Source organism: Camelus dromedarius, chromosome 9 (genome assembly GCF_036321535.1).
Source record: "Camelus dromedarius isolate mCamDro1 chromosome 9, mCamDro1.pat, whole genome shotgun sequence".
NCBI lineage: Eukaryota > Metazoa > Chordata > Mammalia > Artiodactyla > Camelidae > Camelus > Camelus dromedarius.
Genome location: NC_087444.1, coordinates 6,065,235 through 6,093,024, shown reverse-complemented (window position 1 = coordinate 6,093,024; position 27,790 = coordinate 6,065,235). Strand labels below are relative to the sequence as shown.

General features: G+C 35.8%; 1 protein-coding gene across 2 annotated transcripts in view; it reads left to right on the top strand.

The window, feature by feature from the left end:
- DPYD (dihydropyrimidine dehydrogenase) overlaps nucleotides 1-27,790 on the top strand; it is a 720,636-nt gene that overhangs the window by 402,180 nt on the left and 290,666 nt on the right. For both annotated transcript variants that reach the window (XM_031457506.2, XM_064488745.1), the window contains exon 14: nucleotides 24,425-24,589. In XM_031457506.2, coding sequence (XP_031313366.2) covers nucleotides 24,425-24,589 — 165 coding nt within the window. The remainder of the gene's footprint in view (nucleotides 1-24,424; nucleotides 24,590-27,790) is intronic.

Below are 27,790 nucleotides of genomic sequence, written 5' to 3'. Positions count from 1 at the left end.
TTAAATGAAACAATTGAAGGGACCATGGCTTTTTTATTTTAAAAAATTGTTTTAACTTTATTGAGATTTTAAGGTTCTAATAAGATAGTTATATTAATACATGTGGTTTTACTTATCTGTTTATTGTCTAGCTTTCATAGCAGAATGTAAGCTCCATGAAGGCAAGTACTTCCTTGGTATTATTCACTCATTTAAAAAAAATAGCTCCCTAATCCTCATACTATGGATTGAATATAGCATGATTTATTAACTATTTTTCTTGATGGATGTTTGGGTTTTGCAAATTTTTGTCACTATGGAGTATTCATATTTGGTATTCTGGACTACTATTTCTCTATACTAGATTTCTAAAAGACAAATGCTGTTTTAAAAGTATATATATTATTTAGTTTTGAGAAATTCTGTAGGTTAATTTTCAAAAGTGCCCTAGAACAGTTTATACACCCAATAATGTAAGAGCATCCATCCTCACGGTGACTTCCTGCCCTGAATGTTGTATTTCAGTCTTTTAAACTTTTTGACTGTCAATCTTTAAAACAAGGGAAGTGGTTTAGCCAGCAAAACAAGTTTGGGAATAGCAGAGGAATTGCAATTCAGGACATGCCAAATATGGCTGAACCATAGATAGGTCCAAAGAACACAGCAGAGGAACGTTCTTTTATAAAGTTAATGAGGAAGTTAGGAGGGGCTGTGTTGAAGGAAAGTTAGTTAGAGAACAAGAGTTTATGGCAATGGTGGCTTCTCATTTGTTGAGTGTGGCCATTTCTCATTGGTTGGGCTATTGCTGGGCAGGAAGAAAATCTTCCACCTCCAGGGGTCTGCAAGCAGCAGGAAGTGGTGGTACATGAGAGCTCCCCCTTCAGGGCTTCCCAGCTCCTTTTAAAATGAGGTTTTCTTTGTGGATTTATACCTACTTTACTGCAAAATCCTACAGGTAAAAATGGGATCTCCTAGTTTTCATATGCATTTCCCTGACTACTAGTAAAGTTGACCATCTTTTCACATTATTATTTGTATTTAGCTTTCTTCCTCTGTGAAATGACTGTGCACATCCTTTAACAATTTTTTTCTAACCCCAAGCTTTGTTGAAGAATAATTGCCAAATATTGACTGTTTTTCTATTGAATCATTTGCCTCTAACATCTTGAGGGGTATTTTTGTACATAGGAGGTAGTAATCTTTAACGTATCCATTTTTAGACCATATTTTCTTTTTGCCTACTTTCTATAACTTTTTTTTTAATGAAAGTTTGCTGTTAGCAAAGTAATATTTATGTAAAGTTAAGCATCAAATAATACTAAAAATATTTTTATGAAATTCAGCTGCCCCATCTTTTTATTTTCTTTTCATGCTGTTGCAAAGCAACTACTTCAATTCTTACCATTTTTTAGGTTTTTTTAAAACTATGAATTTAAATAATATATTTACATTACATTTTTAGACATTTTCTGTTGACTTCCTATTATAGTTCCTAAGGATTTCATTCTCAATTATTAAGATTTACCATACTATATAAATATTGTCTATATAAATATTGCTCATTGTTGACTCAAGTGGCGTGCAATGATTATATTTCCTTTGACTTACAAATGTTTGTTCTGCATGGATTTAATAATTGCACCTTTTTAAAAAAGGTTTATTTTTATATAAGTATTAATTTTTCCTATATATTTTTACCTGATTTGATATATATATACATGTGTGTGTGCGCGCGCGCGCATATGTAGTTTTTTCACACTGATTTCCAAAATTCAGTCAGGTTATTCATCTTCTGGAGGCTAACCTCTCCTGTTCTAATCTAGACTCATATTTCTGAATGCTCAAATTACTACTCTCCATGTTTTCTGATGCCTCTTTCTTCTTTTCTTGATTTGATCTCTTATTTTTCTAAAAATCAGTCCTCCAGAGAACTTCTCAGAAAGGGCATATAATAGATGTATTTTTGGAATTCTCGCTGATTTAAAATTTCTCCCTTAAAAATTATTTCTCTGCAGAAATTTGAGGCATTTCTCCTTGCTTTCTAACATTTAAATGCTGCTATTGAGAAATACGTTTTTCAGGCAGAAAGAAGTAAAGGAAAACCAGGAAGGCGCAATATCTATATCAGGAAGCAATACTTTTTCAGAAGTTCTCAGATTACTTCTCACTGAGCAGATCTATGTCAAATGGCCTCCTCTAGGTACAAGCGGATAGAGAGAGGCAACTCTTAACTTGGATACATTGTGCCCAAAATGATATCAGAATTCTGTAAGTAGGAACAAAAATAGGAATAGATACTAGATAGGCAGTGAGCAATGGCTGCTGAATTTGGTTTTACTATAATTTTTATGGCTAGTAACTAATTATTTGGTATTTAGGCCATTTTTAATTTATTTGCTGTTACAAACAATACTATGCATACTACCTGTATACACATCTCTTAGATTTTCTATGACTCACATTTGAAATAAATTCCTAGAAATGAGATGATTTTTCAAAAAGTACATTTTATCACATCTTCTGTTGCTAAATTCTTTCAAGTTTTCTGGTGTAAACTCCACTAACAGTCTATGAAGTCTCCTATTTTCTCAAGCTTTCACTAATGCACAGTTTAATCATTAAAATAAATTCTGATTTGATAAATGTCGACTGAAATAAATGTGCAGCCTTAAAGTTGAGAGTTATGTTTTATTTGGCAGGAGGACTCAAGCCGGGATGACAGCCTCTCAGGTCACTCTGAGGGACTGCTCCGAAGAGGTAGGGGAGGAGCTAGGATGCATAGGAGCTTTACAACAAAGACCGTGTAGTTGGAACAATAAAAGATTACTTGTTATCTAAAGAAAACCAGGCATCTCAAGCTAAAGAATTTAGCTCTTTTCCATGTATAGGAGGGAACAAACATTTGGGCTCATTGAATTCATTCCTTTGACAAGCACCTAGCTATCTAGGGCCAGTATCCTGTCCTTTCTTATTCTGTGTACCCTCAGGGTGCACCATTGTGAGTGGCTGCAGAGGCCGGGCTGCAGGCTTGTCTTCACTGGGGGGTGGCGGCAGCTGCTGCTGACTTGATGGCTTCAGCATTCCTTGTTTACTGATACGGTTTGCAATATTTTTCGTTCATATAGGTATATAATGGAGTATCATTTTAATTTACTTCTTTAATTACAAATGAGATAAAACATTTTTATTTTTTCCTTTTTAAATTTTTCAAATGAATTTTTATTTGGTCAGCTGTTTATTCGTATCTCTTGGCTAGTTTTCTATTAGAAGTGTCATCATTTTCTTAATGGTTTTAAACCCTTTCTGATCGCACTTACATATTTTACTACCCCCCCAGCAGTATTGTCTTTGGATCTGGACTGATAATCAAGCTCAGAGACTCGGTATTAGGTTTGCTTAGCTTTGAAAAAGATCTGGGACAGGTATCTCCCGCATGCAGAGCCACGGCAGGGTGGAAGTGGCATGAGTCTTGGGCAAAGTTTCCAGCATCCACAAATCACTGCACTGGGGACTTGTACAGTTTCTGGAAAAGATGCTGCCCCAGGGAGGATTCTCAGTTTGAGAAATCGTCAGCTCTGGAATAACCTTTAGTCGTTTTCACCTTGCTGGGTCTGTGTCTCCCTCAGGGCACGGTAGGCAGGCACCCTCTGATGTAACGGCATCTCATCAGTTACACAATTATTATTATTTAATGACCTAACTCAACAGCAAGGTTCAGCCTTCCAGTGAGTAGAGCAAAACCTCAACAGGACTGTCATTTAATGTGGATGGAGTAGACATTCTCTGAGTTATTGTTGCAAAGGCCAAGTCTTTGGGCAAAGGACAGCAAACGAAGGCCCTCTGGCCAAATCTGGCCCCTTGCCTACTTTTATGAATAAAATCTTACACTGGAAAACCACCACACCCATTAGTTTATATTGTCTGTGGTGGCTTTCACGGTACATTTGCAGAGTAGTTATGACAGAAACTAACCCACCACGACTGAAGTATTTACTAAATGGCTCTTTACAGAAAAAGTTTGCTGACCCCTAAACTGGAAGAAAAGCCACGACTCAGCTGCTAATCCTTTCCTCCCAATAGCTCAAGAGCCAGCTAGCCATGTTGCAATGTTTTCCCAGGTTTTCATTTGTATTTTTATAATTATATGGTTTGGAAATATAAATATTTAAAACTTTTATTAAGTCTAGTTTGTCCTGTTTGTTTGTTTGTTTGTTTTCATTGCTTTTATACTTAGAAATTTTCCCAACATATAAAATTGAACTACATATTAATGTATATTTTCATCTACTTCCTCTTGTTCATTTGTTTTTATTTTTTAAAATTCAATGACTGTTTATTTTGGTGTATGGCAAATCATCTTTATTTTTAGCTTATTTTCACTAAATTATTTTTAATTTGTCCTAGGACAATTGATGACTAATTCATATTTTCCCATTAATTCACTATTATAGCCGAGCTGTCTGCTATATTCACACATACACTGGCTTTCTGTTTTGCTCCATTTTTCTTTCTGTTTCTTCTTGTGACAAAACCACACTGTTCAAATTATTGATTTTTATTATACTTGTTAATTTTACTAATATATATTATTGCCCTTTTCTTCTTTTTACATTTTCTTAGCTACTCTCACTACTTATTTTTACAGGAAAAATTTAAAATCATTTTTTAATAACTCCAAAAATCAATCAAAGGAATTTTTATTGGGCTTGCATTTTATTCATGATTTATAGAGTTCTATATAAGAAAAATAATATCTGAGATTTGTTATAATTATATATGTCTCATCCAAAATTACATGTCTATATGCATTTTCTACATTATATCCACCATGATATTTTGTACTTATATACAAATAACACATATCTTACATGTTTATCATTCATTTGGGGATTATTTATTAATTTTAATGGGTAGTAACTGGCACAAAGCAATTGCCTTCTATTTTTATTAAATAAATAAATAATAAATATATTTAAAAATCTAATATACAATTACTAAAAATAATATTAACCTATACATTATTTTAAGAATAGTTGACTTAATATCTAAATACTAATCAAAGAATACCAAATATCTAAAAGTTATTAAAGATAGTCCCAGAAATTTGAAGTATGTCTGTCAGAACTCCTAATCTAGACCTAATTCTCAGTGTATCTTTGGAGTGTTTTTATGTATGTAACCAAACCTTGAGAGGATATATGCTTAGGCTGTATTGGCATTTGCACTTAACTGTATTAATGCCCATATTTATACTCAGAATATGAAAGAATTATGTTCCTGTTTTTCTCCCTAAACTGCATTGTTCATCAGTAGAATATTTTATAAAAATTCATTATCTTTTTTTAAGCTTTGTTGAGCTGTAATTGATAACAGAAAAAAAGTTGCACATATTTAATTTTGACATCTTGGTGCGTTTGGACACATGCTTACAGTACCCATGAGTAATACCATCATCGCAACCAAGGTACTAAACGTACTCTCACCTCCAAAAATCTCCTCGCATTCTGTTGTGGATTTTTATTTTTATTTTTTGGTAAGAATACTTAACATGAGATTTGTCCTCAACATATTTTTAAAGTTTTAAATTTTAAAGTTATAGCAATATGATTATAACTATAAGTACAATTTTGTACAGCAGATCTCTAGACCTTTCTCACTTTGCATAATGGAAACTTTATAATTATTACTAATAATCAGAGAAATTCAGATTAAAACCACAATTAGATATTAACTCACACATGTTAGCTTGGCTATTTTTAAAAAAATGAAGATAGTAAGTGTTGGTGAGGATGTGGAGAAGTTGAAACCCTTGTACACTGTGGATGGAAATGTGGAATGGTGAAGTTGCTGTGAAAACAGTATGGAGGTTCCTCAAAATTTTAAAAGTAGAACTATTATATGATCCAACAATCCCAATTCTGGATCTGCGTGTGAAATAATTGAAATCAGGATCTCAGAGAGACATCTGCACTCCCATGTTCATTGTAGCATTATCCACAATAGTCAGGATATGGAAACAACCCATATGTCCCTTGACAGATGAATGGATAAAGAAAGTGTAGTATATATGGTATAGGTGTACAATGAAATATTAAAAATTTAGCCTTAAAAAAAGAAGAAGACTCTGTATTTGTAACAACATGGATGAACCTAGAGGTCATTATGCTAAGTGAGATGCACCAGTCACAGGAGGGCAAATATTGCATGATTGCATTTATGTGAGTTATCTAAAACAGTTAAACTCGTAGAAGCAGAGTACAGAATGGCGGCTGCCAGGGGCCATGGGGAGGGGGAAATGGAGAGTTGTTTCTCAAAAATTCAGTATTTTAATGATTTCAGGACATTTTATCCTATTTTCTTCTCTTTGTAGGGCTACTTGGGCTAATAAAGATTTGGGTAAAAGTTGGAGTTTGTGATAAGACTTCTAAATCCTGCTTTTAAAAATAGATGTTTATTAAAAACAAATAATCACACAAATACAAAATATCAGCTGGAAGGGAACTTACAGACTTACTTGCCATCATCTGCCTGTTTCATCATTGTCAGTTAGCACCCTTCCCAATAAGCATGTTAGATTTATTTTGGTGCCAGCAACTTAAATCCAAGCGAGAAATATATAATCGGATATCTCAAAGATCCCAAACATAAGAAATCAGTTTGTCTGTGGAAGAGAATGTAATTGAAAATTGTAACCATGTCCAGACTCTCTTTAAAATGATTGCTCCTGAAAATCAATCTAAAGTTGAGGGTTGGGCTCCTGCAACCAAGTGAATGAAGGAGAAAAAAGGCAATTCTCAGAAAAGAAGTGCTGGGTAGATAATCCAGGAGGCGTCTGCTACACGGTTCTCAGATACTTCAGTTGAGAGCGACTCTCTAGAGACAAATGATTGCCTCTTGAAATAGCTTTGGATATTAGAAAGGACAGTGAAAATACTTTTGAAGAGTTTCTAATTATTGTGCAGATTTTCCCATCTTAAGGTGTTTTGAGAAGAAGTCTAAGCTTCCTCTATTAACTGTCCTTCAGAAAGATGATAAAAGCTTTTATGGAGCTCTTGTTTTACCTTCTCTAAGCTGAATGGACTCACTTCTTTTAACTGTTCCTCGTATAGTATGATGTTAAATCTCCTAACCATTTTTGTTGTTGTTGTTGTTGTTGTTTTAACAAGTGTTTTTTCCCCCCAAACTGGACACAGTACTCTGAACAGCTCTGCAAAGAGTAGGACAGTCACCTCCCTTTTCTAATACAAATTGACTGTCAGTGTGTTCACTATTTTTTGTGTGTAGTCTCGTTTTCTTTCCAGAGCCATATTGAAATAAAAGTTCCGTAGTATTTCGTTAAGTTTTCAAATTGATGAGCTGTGCCTTTTCTATCTTGTATTTGTGTATTTGGAGCATTAGATCCAAAATACAATTACTCATTATGTGTCATTTTGCTAAATTAAGCCTATCACTCTGGCCCATCAACATCTCTTTGGAATTTGATTCTGTCTCTAACATGTTGGTCTCCCTTTCTGACTCTGCCTTTTTTCTTTTTTTAAACCATGTCTTGGGGCCTCCACCTTGGTGTTTATAATCTCCCTGCAAAGTACATTGTAGGTAGAGACAGTCCAATTTGCTGCTGTTGGGGAAGCTTTATTTATCATTATACACACTTGCATCTGTTAAGTAGGCATCTCGGGCTTTGTTCAAAGTTTTTTTTTTTAAAGGATAGGTATGACCTAGATTTTTTCCACAGTGTAACACTCACAATCTCCAGCTCAGATCCTTTCCCTTTACCTGAACAAGCAGTAGGGCGTGTTATCAGAACTAATTCAGAAATCTTACAATCCTTTTGTGGGTCCAATTATGCCAACTAACATGCAGCTTCAGCAAATTAGCACTTGGAAGGCCCCCTGAAGACGGAGTTCTCCCAGTGTCTTTGTGCAGGTGCACTACTCAGAGCCACGCACAACCTCCCCGGAACCCAATGTCAGTCTCCAAGGTAAGATAGACCATCAATATTGTATTGTACGCATTGGAACTCTGGGGAGGGTGAAGAATATTAATGCACAGAAGATGACCATGGGCCTATGATAAACGTTTACATTGTGTCATGCACTGTTCCAGGCACTTTGCATGTGCCTTGTTTTGCCTTACCCAGAATAACTTCTTGAGATGCCATCTCTGTCTCCATTGATAAATGAGGAAAGTGAAGTGGAAAGAGGCTGTGACTTGTTTAGGTGGCACAGCGAGTATGATGAAAGAGTTAGGATGTGAACTCAGGTAGCTTGACTTTCCTCTTTTAAACCAATTCACTGTAATGCTAAAAAACAACAAAAACAAAAACAAACACTCTCCAAAAAGGCAGCAGGAATGGATGCAGTAGATTTGAGGCAATCGACATTGACCTGTGTCTCTTAATCTGGGTTCTCAGTCCCTTGGAGTACTTTCTTCTGCTTCAGCACATTTAATAAATATGATCCCTGTAAGTCTGTATTCAGGTCTATGTATAGTTATCCATCAGTTATTTATAAAATTGGTGAACATGACTTGGCTGAAGGTAGAGCCCTTTTGTATTATATTAGAAATCCTTTTCCATGTGAATAAGCAATTATGTAGGTGTTTTTTCCTAGCTCATGTCTTCCATCTTATCTAAGGGAACAGTCAGATACTTTACTTACTTGGTTCAGATACTTGGTATCTTCCACATTTCTTTATATATTAGATTTAGAACCATTTCAAAAAAGAAATAAGATTATTTTGAAATTACTCGCATTACAAGATTGATCCAAGACATTGCAGTCCATTTGTAAGATCATTATATGGTGCTGTGGTTAGTATCTGCAGTCTAAGTTGTGAACTGTTAGTAGAACTTAATTTTGTTACAGGAGCGGAAACTTATCAATATGCTAATGAATGAATTTCCACATTCTCTTCTCTGTAACTAGTATTAAACAGTGGTGTCTGTAACTGCTGTTTTATTTTTGCTACTAGCAAGTCAGTAATAATAATAATGACTTTATGAAAAAAATCAACCACAACCAAAAAAATTTGTGAGGAAATAATAGCGTTTTATTTGTGTCCTTTGACTTTATGATTGTAGCTTCCCCTTGGGGCTGTTGTATCACACAAATTGTACATCTGTGGGCCTGCAGTGTGTAAATTACTCATTCTTCAGCCTTTGCTATTCAGAACCATGAGGTTTTATTACATTTACATTTATCAGATGAAAGGCTTCTGGAGATCTGTGATGTTTGTGTTACCCTCACCTAAACCTGAAAATAGTGGTATGTAGCGCTATGAAACGCTACAGATGTTGGCGCTGCATTTGGTTCGTCGTGGAGTCGGTATATTAAGAGGCAGTTCCTTTGTATCATTTCTGCAGGGATAATGTGACAGTGGCAGAGTTAAATACTTCTGACAGAGACCGTATTGCCTGCAAAGCCTGACATATTTATTATCTGACTCTTCTACACTAGAATTTACCTCTGCTCTGGACAATCTTCCTGTCCTTTGTAAGATTTTAAGCTTTTCTTTGGACAGATCCCTCTTCTTTTTGTGCTCTGGACAGATCTTTTTCAGTGCCCTTCTGTCCACTGTGAATTCAAAGGTCCCTGAAGCACTGAGATATAGTATGAAAGTAAGAAAATATTCTATTTTTGTAAGTGATTTATTTGGAGATGGGTGGTCATATATTTGCTTTTATGGATGGTTACACAATCAAAACATTTAAAGACAACTCCTCTTTATCATAATCTAGTTTCTATAAAATATTAATGTCATACAGGAGATTAATTGGCAACACCAGAGAAAAAGTTTCAGAGGCTGATGGGTTTGTGAGATAATTAGTTGTAGAAACTTTGACAGGTAGGTTTAGTACTGGGTATCTCAGAGCCTTTAATATGCTTAGGTGCATCGTGACTCACCAAGAGGAGCTGTTGCTTTGATGTTTTCCCAAGATGATCTGGTCACAGAACTTCCCGTACATACCCAGATATCCCAGCAAACACCTTTGGAAAATGTTCTTTAATTTCGTAGGTTACTTAAGAGTGTTAAATTTTGCTGTATATGAGAAAGCACAGACAATCATGGTAGAGCACTGTACAAAAATCAGCTGTCATTTGGAGATGCTTTCACTAATCCTGGCAGTCACACAAGCATCTAAGTGACTGAATTCATTGCTGCTTAAATTGTATTTATTGTTACTATTATTGTTATTTAATTAATTAGTTTTAAATACACTTGAGGACAGAATGTGATTATAGCTCAAAGGAAAACTGACCACTAGTTTATACCTCCTAACCGTCTAATGATCTCTAAGACGACTGCAGCAAGTTAATGACGGAGTCTCAAATTAGTATTTTAATCAAAGTGATTGGAATATTTTGATGTTAACGTCTCTACCAGAAATCAGTTTATTTCTAGGTCAGCCTATAGGAATGTTCATTTTATGGTTTTATCCAGCACTTCTATCTGCCCACTACTTTTTTGTTATGATTTTGACTACATCTTTTTCAGAATTAGTAACCATCATGATTAAAGTAATTCACTAACTAATTTAAATGGTGAAATTCTACATTTCATACCATCTCCTGAAGGATAGGTAGGCAAGAAAACATACTTTTTCAGAACTGAGTTTGAGCCAGCTGACAAATCCATTTGTAGGGGAGGAAAGGTTTTCCTGGGCCCTCCTAGGGTCCCTGGCTGAGTCTGAAAATTAAACTGACAGAGATTAAGAGGAGACAAGCATACAAACTCTGTTGAGTTTTTACATGCACATGGGACCCTTGACAAGAGAATGAAGACCCAAAAAAGTGACCAGAGCAGGAAGCTTTAATACTGCGAATGAAAAATATGACCTGCCATATCAGTAAGCAAAGGACGGCACTGCAGACATCAGCCATCAGCCACTCCCTCTGCCCCCATGGCCAGCTGGAGGGAACTTGGGATGGAGACCAGCCGGCTGTCCTCAGCCTCTGCAGCCACCCCCAGCGGTGCCCCTGAGAAGAGTCAGGATGGGAAGCAAAGGACAGTGGCCCTAGAAAGCTAAGGTGCATAGCAAAGGAATGATTTCAATGAGCCCAGATTTCACGTCTTCCCGTACGTAGATAAGCACTAAATTTGTCAACTTGAGATATCTGGTTTCCTTTAATTAAAAGTAATCTTTTCATGTTCTGACTACGTGCTCTTTGTTGCAAAAACTGTATATCCTCGCCCCTTCCCTGCCTCTTTGGAGCAGTCCCTCAGAGCGATCTGAGAGGCTGCATCTCAGGCTTGAAGTCCTCAGAAAGTCTGCCGAATAAAATATAACTCTCAACTTTTAGAATGTGCATTTTTTTTTCAGTCAACAATACCTTTTAGACAAAGAAACCATAATTTTGTGAAGAATTGACAAGACAAAAGAGTTTAGGCTAGAGGTGGTAAGTGGTAAAGACATAACTAGGAAGATAAGGGTTAGTTTAACAAGGTTTGTTTGTGCAGATTTCTTGGCCCCCCATTCCCCATCGCTGGTGATGAGGATTTTTCCCTCCTTCATGTACAGGAAGGGTACTTTTTATATGAAAGTTGTAGACACGTGTTTCAAGGAAAAGCGTGAGAGGAATGAGATTGGTGTGACCTTCCTGCTCCTGCCATTAAAAAAATGCCTTCAGCTTAAGGTACTTTGCCAAGGTGCCGTATTTGGGAGTAGCATGTCCTGAATCCCATCAAAGCAAAGACTTCGCCATTCAATTTTCTTTTCTACAAATAATGCCTAATAATTGGTCCTGACAATTAAAATAGAATACTGCTATGAATAACACATTCCAAAGTCCAGAATACTGTTTCTTTGTTGGCTTAGTTATTTGTTCTTGTTTTAATTCTAATTTGTAAAACCTTTCCCTTTAAAAGTGTATTGATCACCCTTAAGTAGAAAATGATTATTCCTTATGAAAAAAACAAAAACAAAAACACAAAAAAAGCACTTAAAAAAGCTAGAGGACTCACACAGACAGGAAGTTTTTCAAATGTCCTTCAGTTTACTTGTTTGCATTTCCTCAAAAGAGACTGGTGCAAAGCAGTTTGGGGTCTAGAATAGCACTGAAAGCATTTATTGTTCCAAGGCTAATTTTAACCTGTGATAAAGATTGCTTTTTGTATTCAGTTGAATGTGATATTCAGTAATTGTTTGTCAAGGCTAAGTGCTGTAGGACATAATACATTTTTTTAAAATGGTGTTTTGTAATTATAATACAAGCATCTTTATGGCCTCGTATATGAAAGAATTTTATTGAGTAAGATTATTAGAAATATGAGAAAATAGACTTTAAACTTTATTATTTTAAGTATTAAATCTCATGGCTGTTTAACTTACATTTAGGGAAGTTTATATATTTGCTCAAACTAATGATATTTTGTTAGCTGAGTGGTTTCAGAGATTCTTGGCAGAAATTAACTTTTTTTTCTCCCTCATACTGTGTCTTCTCATTTTAGTCAATAGAATATTGCGAGGAGGATTTCCTAGGCATGTGTGTGTGTTACCTAAAGTAGATTTAATATGAGTTTGAGATTACCCAAAAATCATAAATTTGTGTCACGGATGGAAAGTGTGCAGATAGCAGTGTTTCCAATCTGAAATGCTTGCGTGTTGAATGTTTTATAGTTTTACAGATAAATGACTTTTTGCTGTTCTAATCAGTGGTGGCAGAAAGCAATGATAGGGATCATGTCATACAACCTCATTACTATGTTGGAGGGACGACTGGATTCAGTGTTCTCTAAAACGTCATTCCGGGCCGTGTATCAACAGAGGTGGCGGTGTTCAGGAAGAACATGCCAGTCTTAGAGTCTCAAACGGCTTACTCTAGAACACTTCCACCATCAGATCTGCATTCTATCTTTTTTTTCCCTGCTTGATACTTTTTTTTTTTTACCATGAATTATAGCATGCATGCTAAAAAAGTATATATAATTTAGATATACACTTTAAGAAATAATGAAGTGAGTATCTTCTTTCTCATTTTGCATGTTAAGGTGCAGAACATAGATATTTCTGTACTTTTGACCCTGTGTGCCCCTCCTCTCCCCTCTAGAGGTAATACTTACAGTTTGGGATAATCATTTTCTTGCTTTTGTTTATGTTTTGCCACACATGTATCCCCAAATAGTATGCTATTTAGTTTTGCCTGTTTTTTGCTTTATATAAATATAATCACACAGTGTATACTTCTATGCAACTTTTTTTTCAGTTCTTATTGTTCAGTCTTTTGTTTTTCACATTCATTTTAGCATTGAATACTATGTTCTCTTCATTCCTTTTGTTTGAGAATGTCTTTATTTTCATTCCTGAAATGAAATTATTGCCAGCTGACATTTCCTTTTTATACAAAGTAGTTTACTGTCTTCTGACTTCTACTGGCACTGCCAGGAAATTCACTATCAGTCTACTTTTCCTTGTAGGTAAGTCTTTTTTCTTTGGTTACTTTTTAAGTCTTCTTTTTGCTTTTAGTGCTTTATTTACTACAGGGTACTAATTTTATTTGTTTGTTTGTTTGTTATTTTTGAAGTATAATTCGCTAACAATATTATATTAGTTTCAGGTGTACCACCTAGTGATCCAATATTTTTATATAGTATAAAATGATCACCATGATAAATCTAGTTACCGTCTCTCACCATACAATGTTATTACAATTTTATTGACTGTATTCCCGATGCTGTACATTACATATTCATGGCTTATTTATTTTATCACTGAAAGTTTGTGCCTCTTAATCCCTTTCCCATATTTCGCCCATTTCCCTACCCCTCTTCCCTCTGGCACCACCAGTTTGTTGTCTGTATCTATGAGTCTGTTTCTGTTTTATTATGTTTGTTCATTTGTTTTGTTTTGTTTTAGACTCCACATATTTTTGAGTTATACATGAACATACATATATTCATTGTCACATTTTTTTTCGCTGTGAGCTACCACAAGATCTTGTATATATTTCCCTGTGCTCTACATATAAGTTAAGTCATACAGTATTTCTCTTCCTTTGACTTATTTCCCTTAGCATAATACCTCCTAGGTACATTCATCTTGTTGCAAATGGCAAAATTCATTCCTTTTTATGGCTGAGTATGGCTGAGTAATATTCTGCTGTATATACATGCCACGTCTTTTTTATTCACTCATCTATCAGTGGACACTTAGGTTGCTTCCATATCTTTGCTTTTGTAAATAATGCTGCAGTTAACATTGAGGTGCATATATCTTGCTGAATCTTTTGTTTTCTTCAGTTAAATACTCAGAAGTGAGATTGTGGGTCATACGATAGTTCTTTTAATTTTATGAGGACCCTCTATACTGTTTTCCATATTGGCTGCACCAATTTACATTCCAAACAGTAGTGCACAAGGGTTCCCTTTTCTCCACATCTTCACCAACTCATGTTATTGTTGTCCTTTTGATAATAGTCATTTTGACAAGTGTGGGGTGATATCTCATTGTGACTTGGATTTGCATTTCCGTGATGATTAGTGATGTTGAGCATCTTTTCCTGTGTCTATTGGCCATCCGTACATCTTCTTTGGAAAAATGTCTATTCAGGTCCTCTGCTCATTTTTTATTCAGATTTTGTTGTTGTTGTTGTTGTTATTGGGTTGTATGAACTCTTTATATATTTTGGATATTAATACCCTATCAGACATGTAATTTGCAAATATCTTCTCTTATGCAGTAAGTTGCCTTTTCATTTTGTTGATGGTTTCTTTCACTGTGCAAAAGCTTTTTATTTTGATGTGGTCCGATTTGTTTATTTTTGCTTCTGTTGCCCTTCCCTGAGGAGACAGATCCAGAAAAATATTGTGAAGATGTCAAAGAGCATACTGCCTACGTTTTCTTCTAGAAATTTACTGGTTTCAGGTCTTACATTTAAGTTTTTAATCCATTTTTTAAAAATTGATTTATTTAATTTTTTTTAAAGATTTTTAGAGTTATAGTCATTTTGAATGTTGTATCAAATTCCAGTGGAGAGCACAATTTTTCAGTTATACATGAACATACATATATTCATTGTCACATTTTTTTTTTTGCTGTGATCTACCACAAGATCTTGTATATATTTCCCTGTGCTCTACAGTATAATCTTGTTTAATCTATTGTGAGTTTATTTTTTGTACAATATAGAATAGTAGTCTAGTTTCACTCTTTTGCATGTACCTGTCCAGTTTTCCCAACAGCATTTATTGACGACACTATCTTTTCTATATTGTATATTCTTGGCTGCTTTGTAGTGGATTGATTGACCATGTAAGTGTGGGTTTATTTCTGGGCTCTCTGTTCTCTTCCATTGATATAATGTGTTTTCCTTGAGATTGTTGGTGTCCCTGAATCTGAAGATTGACATTTTTCATTAATCCTATTAAATCTCTAACAATGTATGTTAAAATATTTTGTCTCTTGATTCACCTCATTATCTGCTTGTGAACTCTAATTAGATTTCCCCTGTAATCCTCAGCCTGTGTTTCTTGTCTCTTTACTTCCATATCATGTTTTGTGTTTCATTTTTCTGTGTTGCCTTTGAGGTAATTTTCCCAGGTGTATCATCAAGGTGACTAATTCTCTTCGACTATGTCTAATCTCTTATTTACTCCAAACTATTAGGATTCTTTTTTTCCCCCAAGTTATTACTATTTTTTATTTCTAGAAACTTTTTTTTTAATTTTTAAAAAATTCTCGTGTAAGTTTTAAGTTCCTTATTTTTGATGATATACTCAAGCCTCTCTTTTATTTTTCAAACATATTAAACTTTTGCTTTATACTTCATATCTGTAATCTCCTTCTCTGTGGTTTTTTGTAGATCTGATTCTGTAGCTTTTTCTCCCTACAGACTTTCACTTACGACGCCTTTGTTTCCCTCTCATTTGATTAGTAGAATTCTACTGTGAGCTCCTATCCCTTGGAAATTTACTTATGGTAATTTTTTGATACCTAGGGTAACAAATTCTTCCAGAGAGGCTTTGATATTGCTTCTGCTGTTTATCTGGAGACACCATGACCAAGAGCCACTTTTAAAACAAATTTTCAACTTTTGGTTTTGGAGCCCACACAAGCTTATATTCTTAGGGGAAGCGTCTTCTTTTGTATCCAGTATTAACTCTCAAATGGACACATACCCCATCATTGCTCTGTTGTCATCCTTCAGCTTACAAAATGAGAGCGTCACTTTTTGTTGGTCTTCCCTTTCTGTGGAAGTTTCTTGTCTCCCTGCCACCACGCTTGGGCCCTGACTGTGCAGCTCTCTCAGGTATTTGTAAGCCATGAGGACTCAGGCCCTAGACCACCTGGCACTGGCAGAAACCTCAAGGGCGAACATCACCCTCTAACAGGTTTGTCCTTGTGGATCTCTGCTTGGATGTCATTTCTGATCTCCAAGAAATTTCCTTATTTTGACTTGTGTTCAGTTGTGCTTCTTCTGCTTTTGTTTTATTCATGTCCTGTCCAGTATTTAAATATGCTATATTGTGAGGGTTTTCTCTCAATATCTTGTTAACTGTAATGCAAAAATGGAGAACTCCTGTCTGATTCTTTTAGATGTTTCCTTCTTTAAATAATAGCCGTTTCATTTACAGTGGCTTCTAGAGTGAAACCAGAGCGTTTATCCCAGTTTTATAAAATGTAGGTTTTTTTTAAAATATTTATCATTTTCAATGAAAGCTCTGCTCTAATACTTGAAGATATTTAATCATTATTAAAACTGGCTCATACTTACACCTTCACAGCTGCTGTTTTGGGCCTTAAAAGATTTCTTCAAAGCATATCACATGATTATCTTACGAGCAGGCCAGCAGAAATTTCTAAGTTAATTACAGTTTGGCAGAGTGTATCCAAAACCTCTTATCTGAACAGTGAACCCAATAATTTAATCAGTCTGTCTGTTGATTAATCACGTTCTAATCCATCTGATATCAGCACTAAAAAAGCTCTTCATCTGTTTCTTGTAAAACTTATCTCTGTGAATGCACAGCTGCTGTGAGCTATTGGTATTAATAACTTGAATAGGAGACAGAACACAATGGATTCTCAAAGCCTGCAGAAAAAAAAAAATTGAACTCCTTAAAACAGTCATTCAAGACTCTAATCTGACCCAAGTCTATACAATCTTCCCATCCTCATTTCCTGTTTCATTCCCGGCTTCAGCCCGTGTACTAGGGAAGACCAGTTGCCTGAAGTTTCACAACTTCTACTTTGTCTCTGAAGTTGGTGAGTTGATGAATGAATAAATATTTATTTATCAAATACTACCTGTCAGGCGTATGCTCTTATTGGGCCCTGTTATTCCATTTAATATCCTATAGCCTCTCTGTCATATAGTGAAGCCATTTTGACAGAAGAAAGAGTTAAAGAGCAAAACAAATTACTTTTTAGTGTCCTTTCTGCAAAGTTGTAAACTCCTCAAAGACGGGCAAGAAGAAAGACAAAAGGCTACAATAGTCTGACCCAGAATTTTACCAGTCAGACATAAGTGAAATACAGAAGATGATTCTCCATACTTGTGCACTGTGAGAAACCGGGTCCTCTGGATGCCTGACACTGTCCGGGAGGTGGGAGACACTGGGCCCAAGGTGTGCACTAGACAGCATGGGAGTCAAGTGCCTTCCTTGACACAGACGTTCAGTATATTTGGTTTGCACTCATCATCCCCTCTTTTCAGCTCAGTCAGGTTGTAAGTTGTGTACCTATTTATTCTAGAGCACAACGTGCTGTCGTTGTTGTTTTGTTTTTCTGCTCTCTTATCCTCTTTATGCAGGGTAGCCATTCGGTCAGTTCAGTCCAGCCCAAGACTGATACTGAGGGTGCCCCAGGCCATTTTGTGTTGACAGGCTTCAGGACACCAGCACATGGGACATACGGAATTCCCAGTGTAGTCTAAAACATGAGACGATTTCAGAGGGTTCTTAGAATTTTGATCTTGCAAGGTTTGGAGCCACAGGGATAACTGTGCTGTCACGGTTGATTCAAGACTATGGAAAGTTTAAATTTCACTAAATGATAATAATTTTGTCTCTCTTGCAGGCATTTTCCTAGTTAATTACACTTTATCAGTGTCCATATCGTATTTTCTTCTAGTCTTGGTTAGAAGACTTGTTCGACTACATGTTTGCTCTCAGTTAATCCATCTTTGTTTGCGTGAGCACCTGTGTGAATCCTAATTAATTCTACCCTACTGGATTCAGTTAGACAAAGGGTTCATTTCAAACCCAAGTTAAGAACATGAGAGACTCTGCCACCAAGGTGGGTGGGCCTGAGAGATTACAAATTTTGGGGAGTGACTGTAACTATAATTTTATGACTTGGGACTTATCCCAGGCATATGTTCTATCATAAGAACTGAGACAGAGGAAGCCCTCTGTCCAAAGAAACAAGAATGAAGGGATATGCAAATAGGAGCAGAGAGAAGAGTCAGAGGAACATTCCTAATTACTCCTTTCTTGCATTATGTGATATATTCCTTTTCCTTAAAGCCACATCCCACTTTTTAAATTTAATTTGTTCAGGTTGATTTCTTTTTCTTGCAACTAGAATCAGTCCTAATTATTATCATATACATCCAAACATTAAGAAGTCCCTAGTAATATCGGTATTTGTATCACATGATTACACATGAATTCAAGTCTTGTCTCTAATGCTACCCAGAACTGTGCGGCAGTGGACAAGTCACTTGAATTTCTCTAAGCCGTAGCTGTAGCATTAACAGCGTGATGACAGAGTTGTAAAGATAAAATGAGATAGTCTGTGTGAAAGATTTATGCCATAAGAAGCTAAATTATTACCGTTTCTGCAATTTCAACTCCACTCTTTCTCTGATAATTTGTTTTGTATTTCTAGGATAACATTGTTATTCTTGTTTACTGTGTTTTCCATGTAGATTGACAAACTTAGAGTTCTCGAAGACAAATGGGTAAAGTTTGAGGATTTCGATTGCTACCTTTGATAAGAGACTAAGATGTAAACTTGATACATTAAGAAAAAATTCTCATCCTACCCATGCCACCCCTCCTAAACAACCAAGTGGAGCTTATTCTGACCATTACAAAGTTTATTTGGGGGAGTAATCAAATATTAATATACTTAGTTTGTGAAGAAAATAAAATGTTAGAGTGTTCTTTCATAAGAGTGGAGTTGCACTGGAAATTGGGCCACTGCTGGATTTTATTTTACATTTTGCTATTCCCGGGGTAGCAGTATGCCAGATTTATAATGATGGAATTGTATTATGTAACAGGATATTTGTTGTTAGATTTATTTGTAAAGTCAGTCTATTCTTTTACAGAAACATGTATAGTTAAACCCTACTTATATAGAAGGTAATATATTTTAGAGGACAGTGTTTCCTGCAGTGCTTTTAGTTATTGAAATTCTAGCTTATAAAACCAAATAATTAAGAGATTTTTTCTTTTGACAGTAACAACCAGTTCGCATCAGAATCTTGGAAATTAAAAAAGGGAAAAAAAAAAATCCCTAAGATTTAATTACAGATTTTCAGGTAAACCAGTAACACTTTATTGATAATTACCACAATAGGCACTACACTAGCACAGAGTTCATTAAACAGATTTCTCATTCTATCATGAGTTTCTGCAGTTCAGGAAGAAAGCTTCTTTAAAACTGTATATAACTAATACTCTTAGAAAGCCTTTGTTGCTTCTCCATCCCCAGTTTCTCCCCCAGGATCTACCTATTCCAAAAAGTAACCACTCTCCTGAATTATTTTAAGTTATTTTCTTTCTTATTTTTGTACTTCATCATAAAAGCATGTTTTAGGCATCATGTTCTATATATTTTCCACATCTTGCTCTTTTCACTCAACAGCGTATTTTTTAAATTCATCTGTTGTGATACAGTAGCTGTGATTCACTCTGCAAATTTTGCTTTTCATTTAAATCTACCTTTCTGGGACCCAGATTCTTTTCCTAGTGTTTTACCAAAACATTTCCGCAGTTTCCTTTTCTGTTCATTGAGGCCATTGTGACTCTCTTACTCCAGCAGTAACCACGGAAACACCATAGTTTTTTAGGATAAGAGAGGTCAAGTAAATGAACTTAAACAAACAAATTTAATCAGCCTGTTTACCATTTAAATCTCTTTACTGCTGAAAAATCACTATCATCACTTCAAATGTTAAGAGGTCACTAACACTCCATTTTATAATGGTAATTACACTATCACAGGAAGCAGAGATATCACCTAATAACTTCCTTATCAATAGACATCAATTTAAAAAAATCTGAATATTGCTAATGCACTCCAAATTAAAACTATGGTATTCTGTCTTCTTTGTTATAGAGAATAAACGCTTATCTCTCTTAACTAGTCTTGACTATGTTTATTTTATTATATTAACTCCCTTAAGCAATGCTAATATGATTTAGCTATTAAATATTAAAGCAAAATATTATCATAAAATCGTATTCGAATTCTAGCATTCCCAGGTCAAATGCTTTAGTAAAGGGTTATTGCCCAATTATTGAAGCTCTTAACTCTAATCAGATAACCAAAGTTAATTGGTTGTATCCAAGTTTTATTTGTCTTTCACTTAATTTAAAAATTCTAACTCCCGTCAGTAGAGAAGGGTTTTGACAAAGCAGTGGCAAACGTAACTGGATTTGGGAAAGAAAACCTAGTCTAAAATTTATATTACTGATTTATCACTGGGAGACCATATTGGAATTCTGACGCTTTAGCTGAGTTTGGAATACGCTAAATTTTTAAATTGCTGTGATGGTAAGAACTGACTCATGGATAGTTAGCAAGTTCTGCACAGTCGATGAGTATAATTCGGGCACTTACGAGGATGCTTTTCCCTTGCTTCAGTTAAGGAAAGAGAAAGCTGACCTGTTGAGAGAAACACTGCCCATCCTAAATCAACATAAAAGCGTAAACAATTCCTGTCATAAAGTAGATAAAGTTTCCCTTTGATTTGCTTTGTACTTCCTGTTTGATCTTGGTTGAGGAGCTCATTGATAATCCTCCCATGGTGTATTTACAGTTTGACATTGGATTATAGAAGAGAAAAATAAAACAACTCCAACATTAACAATAGATTTAACTCACAGTACACAAAGGAAAAGTCTGTAATGGTAGAATTTGAAGTTTTAAGGTACCACTGAGGGATGACGTTTTAAGAAAGAAGCATTGTCTTGCCTGTCCTCCAACTAAATGCTGTCAACTTACTGACCCTTTTGGCTACTGCGCATTCATGGCCTAGTTGTTATTAAGAAGGATACTGTAAAATAGTATGTGACTAGATTTCCTGGGCTATTAAGTGTTTTCTTATTCAGTATAGGTGTGATTCTTCTGTGTGTGTGTGTGGTTTTTTTTTAATTTTATGGTATTAAAAAAATATACACATTCAATGAAAGCATAGGTACGGCCTAGGGCTGGTAGGAAATCATCTTCCTATGAGGATCTTAACCTAAGAAATCTTTTAACCTAAGAAATCCCTTAGGTGGCCCTTGACCAGCTCAGGAATTCATATCTACTTGAACTAAAAAAGCCTAAGAATTGCTTTATATCTGAATGGGGCCATTCTGTTTGGATCCTAGAGCTGAGATAAACCCGTCAACTTAGGGTCAGCAGTCCGGAAGGTCTAGAAGTTCAGGGTGCTCAAGTTCAAGTATGAAGCTTTGTGTCACTGAAGCACTGCAGTAGGCTGGGGCAGAGAGACGTGGAACAGTGGGCAGTCTAGATCCCTGCATGCCAGTCCCAGGATCCAGTCGTCGTAGGGGGTGGGTGGCTGTATTCAGAGAAGGGGTCCCTGGGAGATCATGGGAAGCAAGTCAATGGACTGGTAGGAAGGGATTTAAGCACAGAGCAAGTTCCTGGAGTTTGAATGTAAGCCCAAACCCATGTGTCCAGCAACAGAATGAGGCCAGCAATCAATACCTTATAGTCCCCATGCCTCAAGAAAGGCCTGTTCTAGTGTCTAGGGTTTTAGTCCGGGTTCCTTCAAAAAACATCGTTGGAGCACTTACTAAAGGCCAGGCTAGAAGCTGGACGTGTGATAGCAAGCAAAATATAGTTCCTTCCCTTCAGAAGTTTGCACTTTAACGGAACGTACTCTCAAGAATACAGACAGTCACAATGCAGATCTGAAGAACGCGCAGGAGCAGGGACTCTTAACATGAGTCAGTTTTGTTGAATAAGCAGAAAGTGCCACTTCAAGGTCTAGGGGGTTCAGAACAATCCGCCCCAAAACGTGTCACTTTTGCGTAAGGGTTATTTTGAGTAAAAACGCAATCAAGACCCTGCAGGTTCAAAAGAAACGACGGCCCCTCCCTTAACCACCTGGAAGAATTTGAATGGAGGATTTTTCCTGGGAGCGTGCTCCTTACCCAGGTACCTCTTTCAGTCTGGCAGGGCAGACTCCTCACTGCCGCACATCTTCTCTTCTTATTGTCCTGTAGTGGCCCTCTTCTTCTTAGAGGCCCCAAGCCCCTGTCCCATTCCTTAGCTCAGCACGGCATGTATACTTCAGTTTACCTTTCTGTCTCAGACCCTCTCATGTATGTGGGATCCCTGTACGTGTGAAGTGAAACTTCACTTTTCTCTTGTTAATCTGTTTTATGTCAATTTACTTACTAGACCAGCCTGAGGAACCTAGAAGAGTAGAGGGAAGTTTTCTTCCTCTTCAACACAGGCCAATAAATTAGAAAATGGGCATGTAAAACAGGTGCCCTTTCCTTTGTGGAGCTACCTGGTGCCAGGGCACCTGACTCGGTGAACTGAGAATGGACTCTGTGCAGCTCTTTGGTCGGTTTCTCCAGTGCAGAGCACAGCCTGTGGCCTAGATTGGACTGACTTAGGGGAAAAAAAATTGAGAGTAGGGGATATGGCAGAAGAAAGGAGGACCTCAAGGCTTGGAAGTATGGCTCCCGAAAATTGGAACATCAGAGAAAATCAGCCTCATTTGAATGAATCATTTCTAGAAGTGTCTTCTCAGACCATGACAGCACGAGAGTACCTACCTGGGTGAGCTGTACGGAAGCCACCTGCAGGGATGCAGAGCGTGCATTTAAGCATTTGCCAAGATAACAGTTTGACCCATTAGGCTTGAGCTTCCTGGAGTGACTCTGCTTGTCATTTTACCCATTAAGATCGTGTAACATGGTTCCACAATAGCAAATCAAAGTAAGGCTGGTGACGTTGCCACAGTTACAAGAGAAGTGGGATGGCTTAATTAGTAAAACGCTAACTGCCAGGATTCCTATAAGTAAAAATGTACATATTTAAGGTGGCTTATTGTAACATTTATACCATTTATTTTATAATATACTAATTCGAATGTAAAAGTGAATGTAAATTACCAGAAATTAACATGCAATGGGAAGAAAAGTCCTTTTATCCTCTGCAACTGTAGCATTTGGCAGATTCAGGAATAAATAATCTTTTGTGGCAAGGGTATGCCTTATCAAACATATGCAGATCAGCACTAATTAATGCTAATTAAGGTTTCCTGTCTATCTAGTTGGAAAAACGTCCAAATGTTATGAAACCCAGTTAGTATGCCTATTACGCTAATTGTTTTATATGGGGTGGTTCTTAATTAAAATATGTAAATTGACCTTAATTGCTATATACTAATGGGGGTTCATGTTATCTCACTAAAAATGACAAGATGGTGAGGAGGGGTACTTAAATGACTAATTTTGATAAATCCTTAACTAAATGACCTTTACTCAAAATTAATTTTAATTGGAAATTGGCTAAAGAAACGTTTTATTTCTTTGTGTCTTTTTAGTTTTTAGTAATGTAAGAATGTTCAACTCTTCTTTGTTAATACAGCTTTAGAAGCAGTTGTGGATTGTTAATTACACTTAACAAGCAAGTTAATTTGTTTACTGTTTATAGTTAGCAGGAAGTTATTGATATCCTCATTTCAGTCTTAGCAAAAATAATTCTCACTGAGTGTGAATTTATAGTTTGAATCATATAGGTGAGTTGACCTAGTTAGTTTCTTAGAATGTATGTTAAAGTTTGATGAGCCGAGGGTGCTAATATGTACTCCTTGGCTGATTTATATTGAAATTAGTTTTTAGTATTTTTTTTTTTCTTTACAAACATTAACTCTTACTTGAGTTAAAATCTCATTGGAGATACATAGATTAACTAGACTGAAGTGTACTCTTATATTTTACTTGTCATGTTTTCATTTATTATTTAATTGCAAGCAAATTAAAATGTGTATGCCCAAAATTAGTGTAAGTGAATTTACATATTTTTCCAATATGCTAATCTTACAATTAGAGGGAATAATTTAAATAAAGCTAACAACTATATTGTTTTACTTTATTATTTGAAAGTAGTGTGTGTTCAAGTGTAATTTAAAATATATTAATGTGAGATGGGACTTAGTAGAATATTGTCATATGGAAATGAGCATAGAATAAAGAAAACAGGTTTTCTTTGTTGAAAAGAGACCCAATATCTTTACTCTTTTCACAGGACATAGTGACAAATGTTTCACCCAGAATCATCCGGGGAACCACCTCTGGCCCCATGTATGGCCCTGGACAAAGCTCCTTCCTGAATATTGAACTCATCAGTGAAAAAACGGCTGCATATTGGTGTCAAAGTATCACTGAACTAAAAGCTGACTTTCCAGACAACGTAAGTGTGATTTAACGTCTAAAACAAAAGAATTGGCACAAGTTGGTGGATGTTTATTTAAACATCCAATTCATAGGCTTATAAATATTAATGTGTATAATATATTTTATTAAAGAATCTGCCAGTTGCTTTGCTGATGCATAGAAAGATAAAAAAGAGAGAAAAGCTCAAGAACTCATAAAAATCCACACAATGCGAGGCTTTGTTATAAATGGGTGCCATGTAGATGGAAGAAGTATCTACATAAGCAGGGGGAAGAGAAATGAAATACTCATTTTATTGAGTTGGTTTTCACTGTATGTGGATAGTATTTATGAAGGTGATGACCTTAGGAAGAAATTGCAGACTGTAAATCATTTTAAATATGAAGCTGGGGCAGAAGCAGAATTTCTTATATAGTTTATTTATATTTTTTTTCAGTGGGAAATAATTTACCAAATAATTTTAAGACCTTTATTCTGAATGAGTCAAGTATCTTTTATGAAATCCTTTTTTTCTTCTAAAGCACTGTGCACAAACATTACAGTAAAATCAAGCTTACGTGTAATATTTCATTGCTTTGTGGATTTGTATATGTTGCCTGTAATTTTCTAACCAACAGACAGTATTTTGTCATCAACAATCGGTGAGGGTTTTCCTTACTGTCATTCATTCATTCTCTTCCTGCCCCCAGCTCCCTTCCCCATGCACACACATGCACACACATGCACACATACATATTTCTCTCTCTCTCTCTCTCTATGAGCTGGTGGTGAACTGAGGTTGAGGTTTGGAGCAATGTATGCTTATGTTGTAGAAAAGATTTTTCTACATTGATCCTTCAGAGACAAATGAGAACACTTCAGGTATTTGAATGATAAATATTTTAAAATCTAATGAACTTTGTGGTTGTTTGCCCACAAGCTGATAAATCAGAAAATTTTACAAAGGGACTTCAGATATCACACTCATCAAGTTTCTTTTTCTGTCTTCGACAGCTCTCGTTGTTTCAAAATTCTCTCTTATCTTGAGACAAAATATAATCACATAGGATATAATTTATCTTCCTCAATTCCACCCTTCAGATGTGAAGGGAACTATAAAGGCCATCTGAAACCTGTAGCTTCTGCTTATTAGGAATTTTTCACTTTCTGAATATGATGTTGCAGTTATCTCTGTTTGCACATTATACAGTCAACTCTAATGGCAATTTTGTTGAACTACTTGTGCTTTAAAGAATCTACATTTTTTAGGAAGCTTTTCTCAGAGTGACGAGGACAAAAAGTGGTCACTCATAAAAATAATTATTAATATATTTTTAAACTTAGTCTACAGTGTTAAGTACTATGCTGGGTACTGAACATGCATAAAATAGCAATAACAATAATAATGGTAATAAGTGTGAGCACTTACACAGTATTCACTCTGTGCGCGGTATGAGTCTAAATGCTTTATATATTTTAACACTCATTTAATTTTTCAACAACTTTATGAGACAGCTACTATTATTTGCCCCATTTTATGGATGAGGAAACTGAGGCACAGAGTTAAGTAACATAACCAAAGTTTACAGCTATTATATGGTGAAGCCAGAATTTGAACTTGGAATTTGCTTTTAGCATTCATGCCCCTGTCTAATACTAATGTTCACTTGTATACCAGCTTATATTGCAATATCATTTCAGGCCCTTGAAAATTCAGTTTCACTTAATATTAATGCAAAATAAGAACAGTATGAAATATAATTTCCCAAATATTCCTTCAATAATACTTAGATAAGCCAGTGTCTCTGAAAAAAATTCCTTTTTCTGGAAAGTAACTTCTACCAATGACTTGTCTTAAGCTCACCTGATACTTTTCTAGCCTCCTTGAGCAGGAGTAAGATGTTACAATAATGACCTCCAAAAAAATGACAGTAAGTAGACAAGAAAGCTGAGACGGAACCTTTGCTTTGTGATTCCACAGCCGAGTAGAAAGACTTAAACACATTTAAATGTTCTTTTCAATTTCCCTGGAAACAATTTTCTTCTCCAGAAGCTTTTTCTTCTGAGAAAATAGTACATACTTTTCTTGTTTCTCGTTCTTTCACCAGTTATATTATACTCATTATTCTTTTTCTGTATTCTTAGAACTAATTTCTAACACTTTAACTCCCCATATCAAAGGTAACATTTTAAATGCAATTAAAATGGCATTCCCATTTGAACCAATAGAAATAATGTGTGTGCACATGGATATTGCCACGCTGACAGCAGCATATCCCCCACTGTTTTGGAATTACTCTGACGCCAAAGCCAATGAGCTGAATGAAAGAAGGTGACCCTTCATTTTCCAAGTTTAATTATCACTCTCGCCAGAGTTTTCCCACATCATTCTCGAGTGCGGGGCTGCCACCCTTAATGACAGGGACTGGATAATTCAACCCATTATGGCAGCTTCTAAGCAAGGGCTAACTTCTCTGAAAAAGAAATTGTGCTGGGGGGCATATAGGTCAGCTGACATGAGCAGATAACATCTCTGTTTCCAAAGAGAGCAGGGACCAGCTGACCATGAACTAGAGGAGGCATCTGGAGGAACATCTTGAGTATAAAGACACTAAGACCCGCTGAAATATATTTTAAGGGCTTGTTTCTTAACTGTCACAGAATTACACCAAAGCCTACACTTGTACTAGACTTATGCTTGGCTTTCAAGGTTTCCTTTTATTTGTCTGCAAATTAAATTTGGCACACTGATCATTGTAGTGACAACTTATTACTAAGAGTTTTTTTTTTCCTTCCTAAGCTGAGATTCTGCAGTGCTTATTACGAAATGTTATTGTGTAATTAGGACTTACAGAAATCAATTTTAAAGTGAATCCTTTCATTCTCACTGCAAAATCTTTAGAACTCATGTATTTTAGGCTTGCAAATTTTTTTTTTTTTACCAAAAAATACATGCTGCTTTTTGTCTGAATGCACTGAATTAGCAAGCAAAGACTGACATTTTCTATCATTTGTGGCAGTAAGAGTTAGGCAAAAGATAGGGATTCAGCAATGAATCAGCTGGTGAATATATAGAAAAAGGAGTGATGGCTTTGTTAGAGAAATTGATAAAGGAAGAACTATTGACATGTAAATATACCTCTGTTAGGAGACACCTTGTTTCTACTGAAACCCTTTCTCAGTTCGTTCCTGAGGCATCAGCATTTGTGCACATTTTGTTCAAAATGACTTCAAAGAA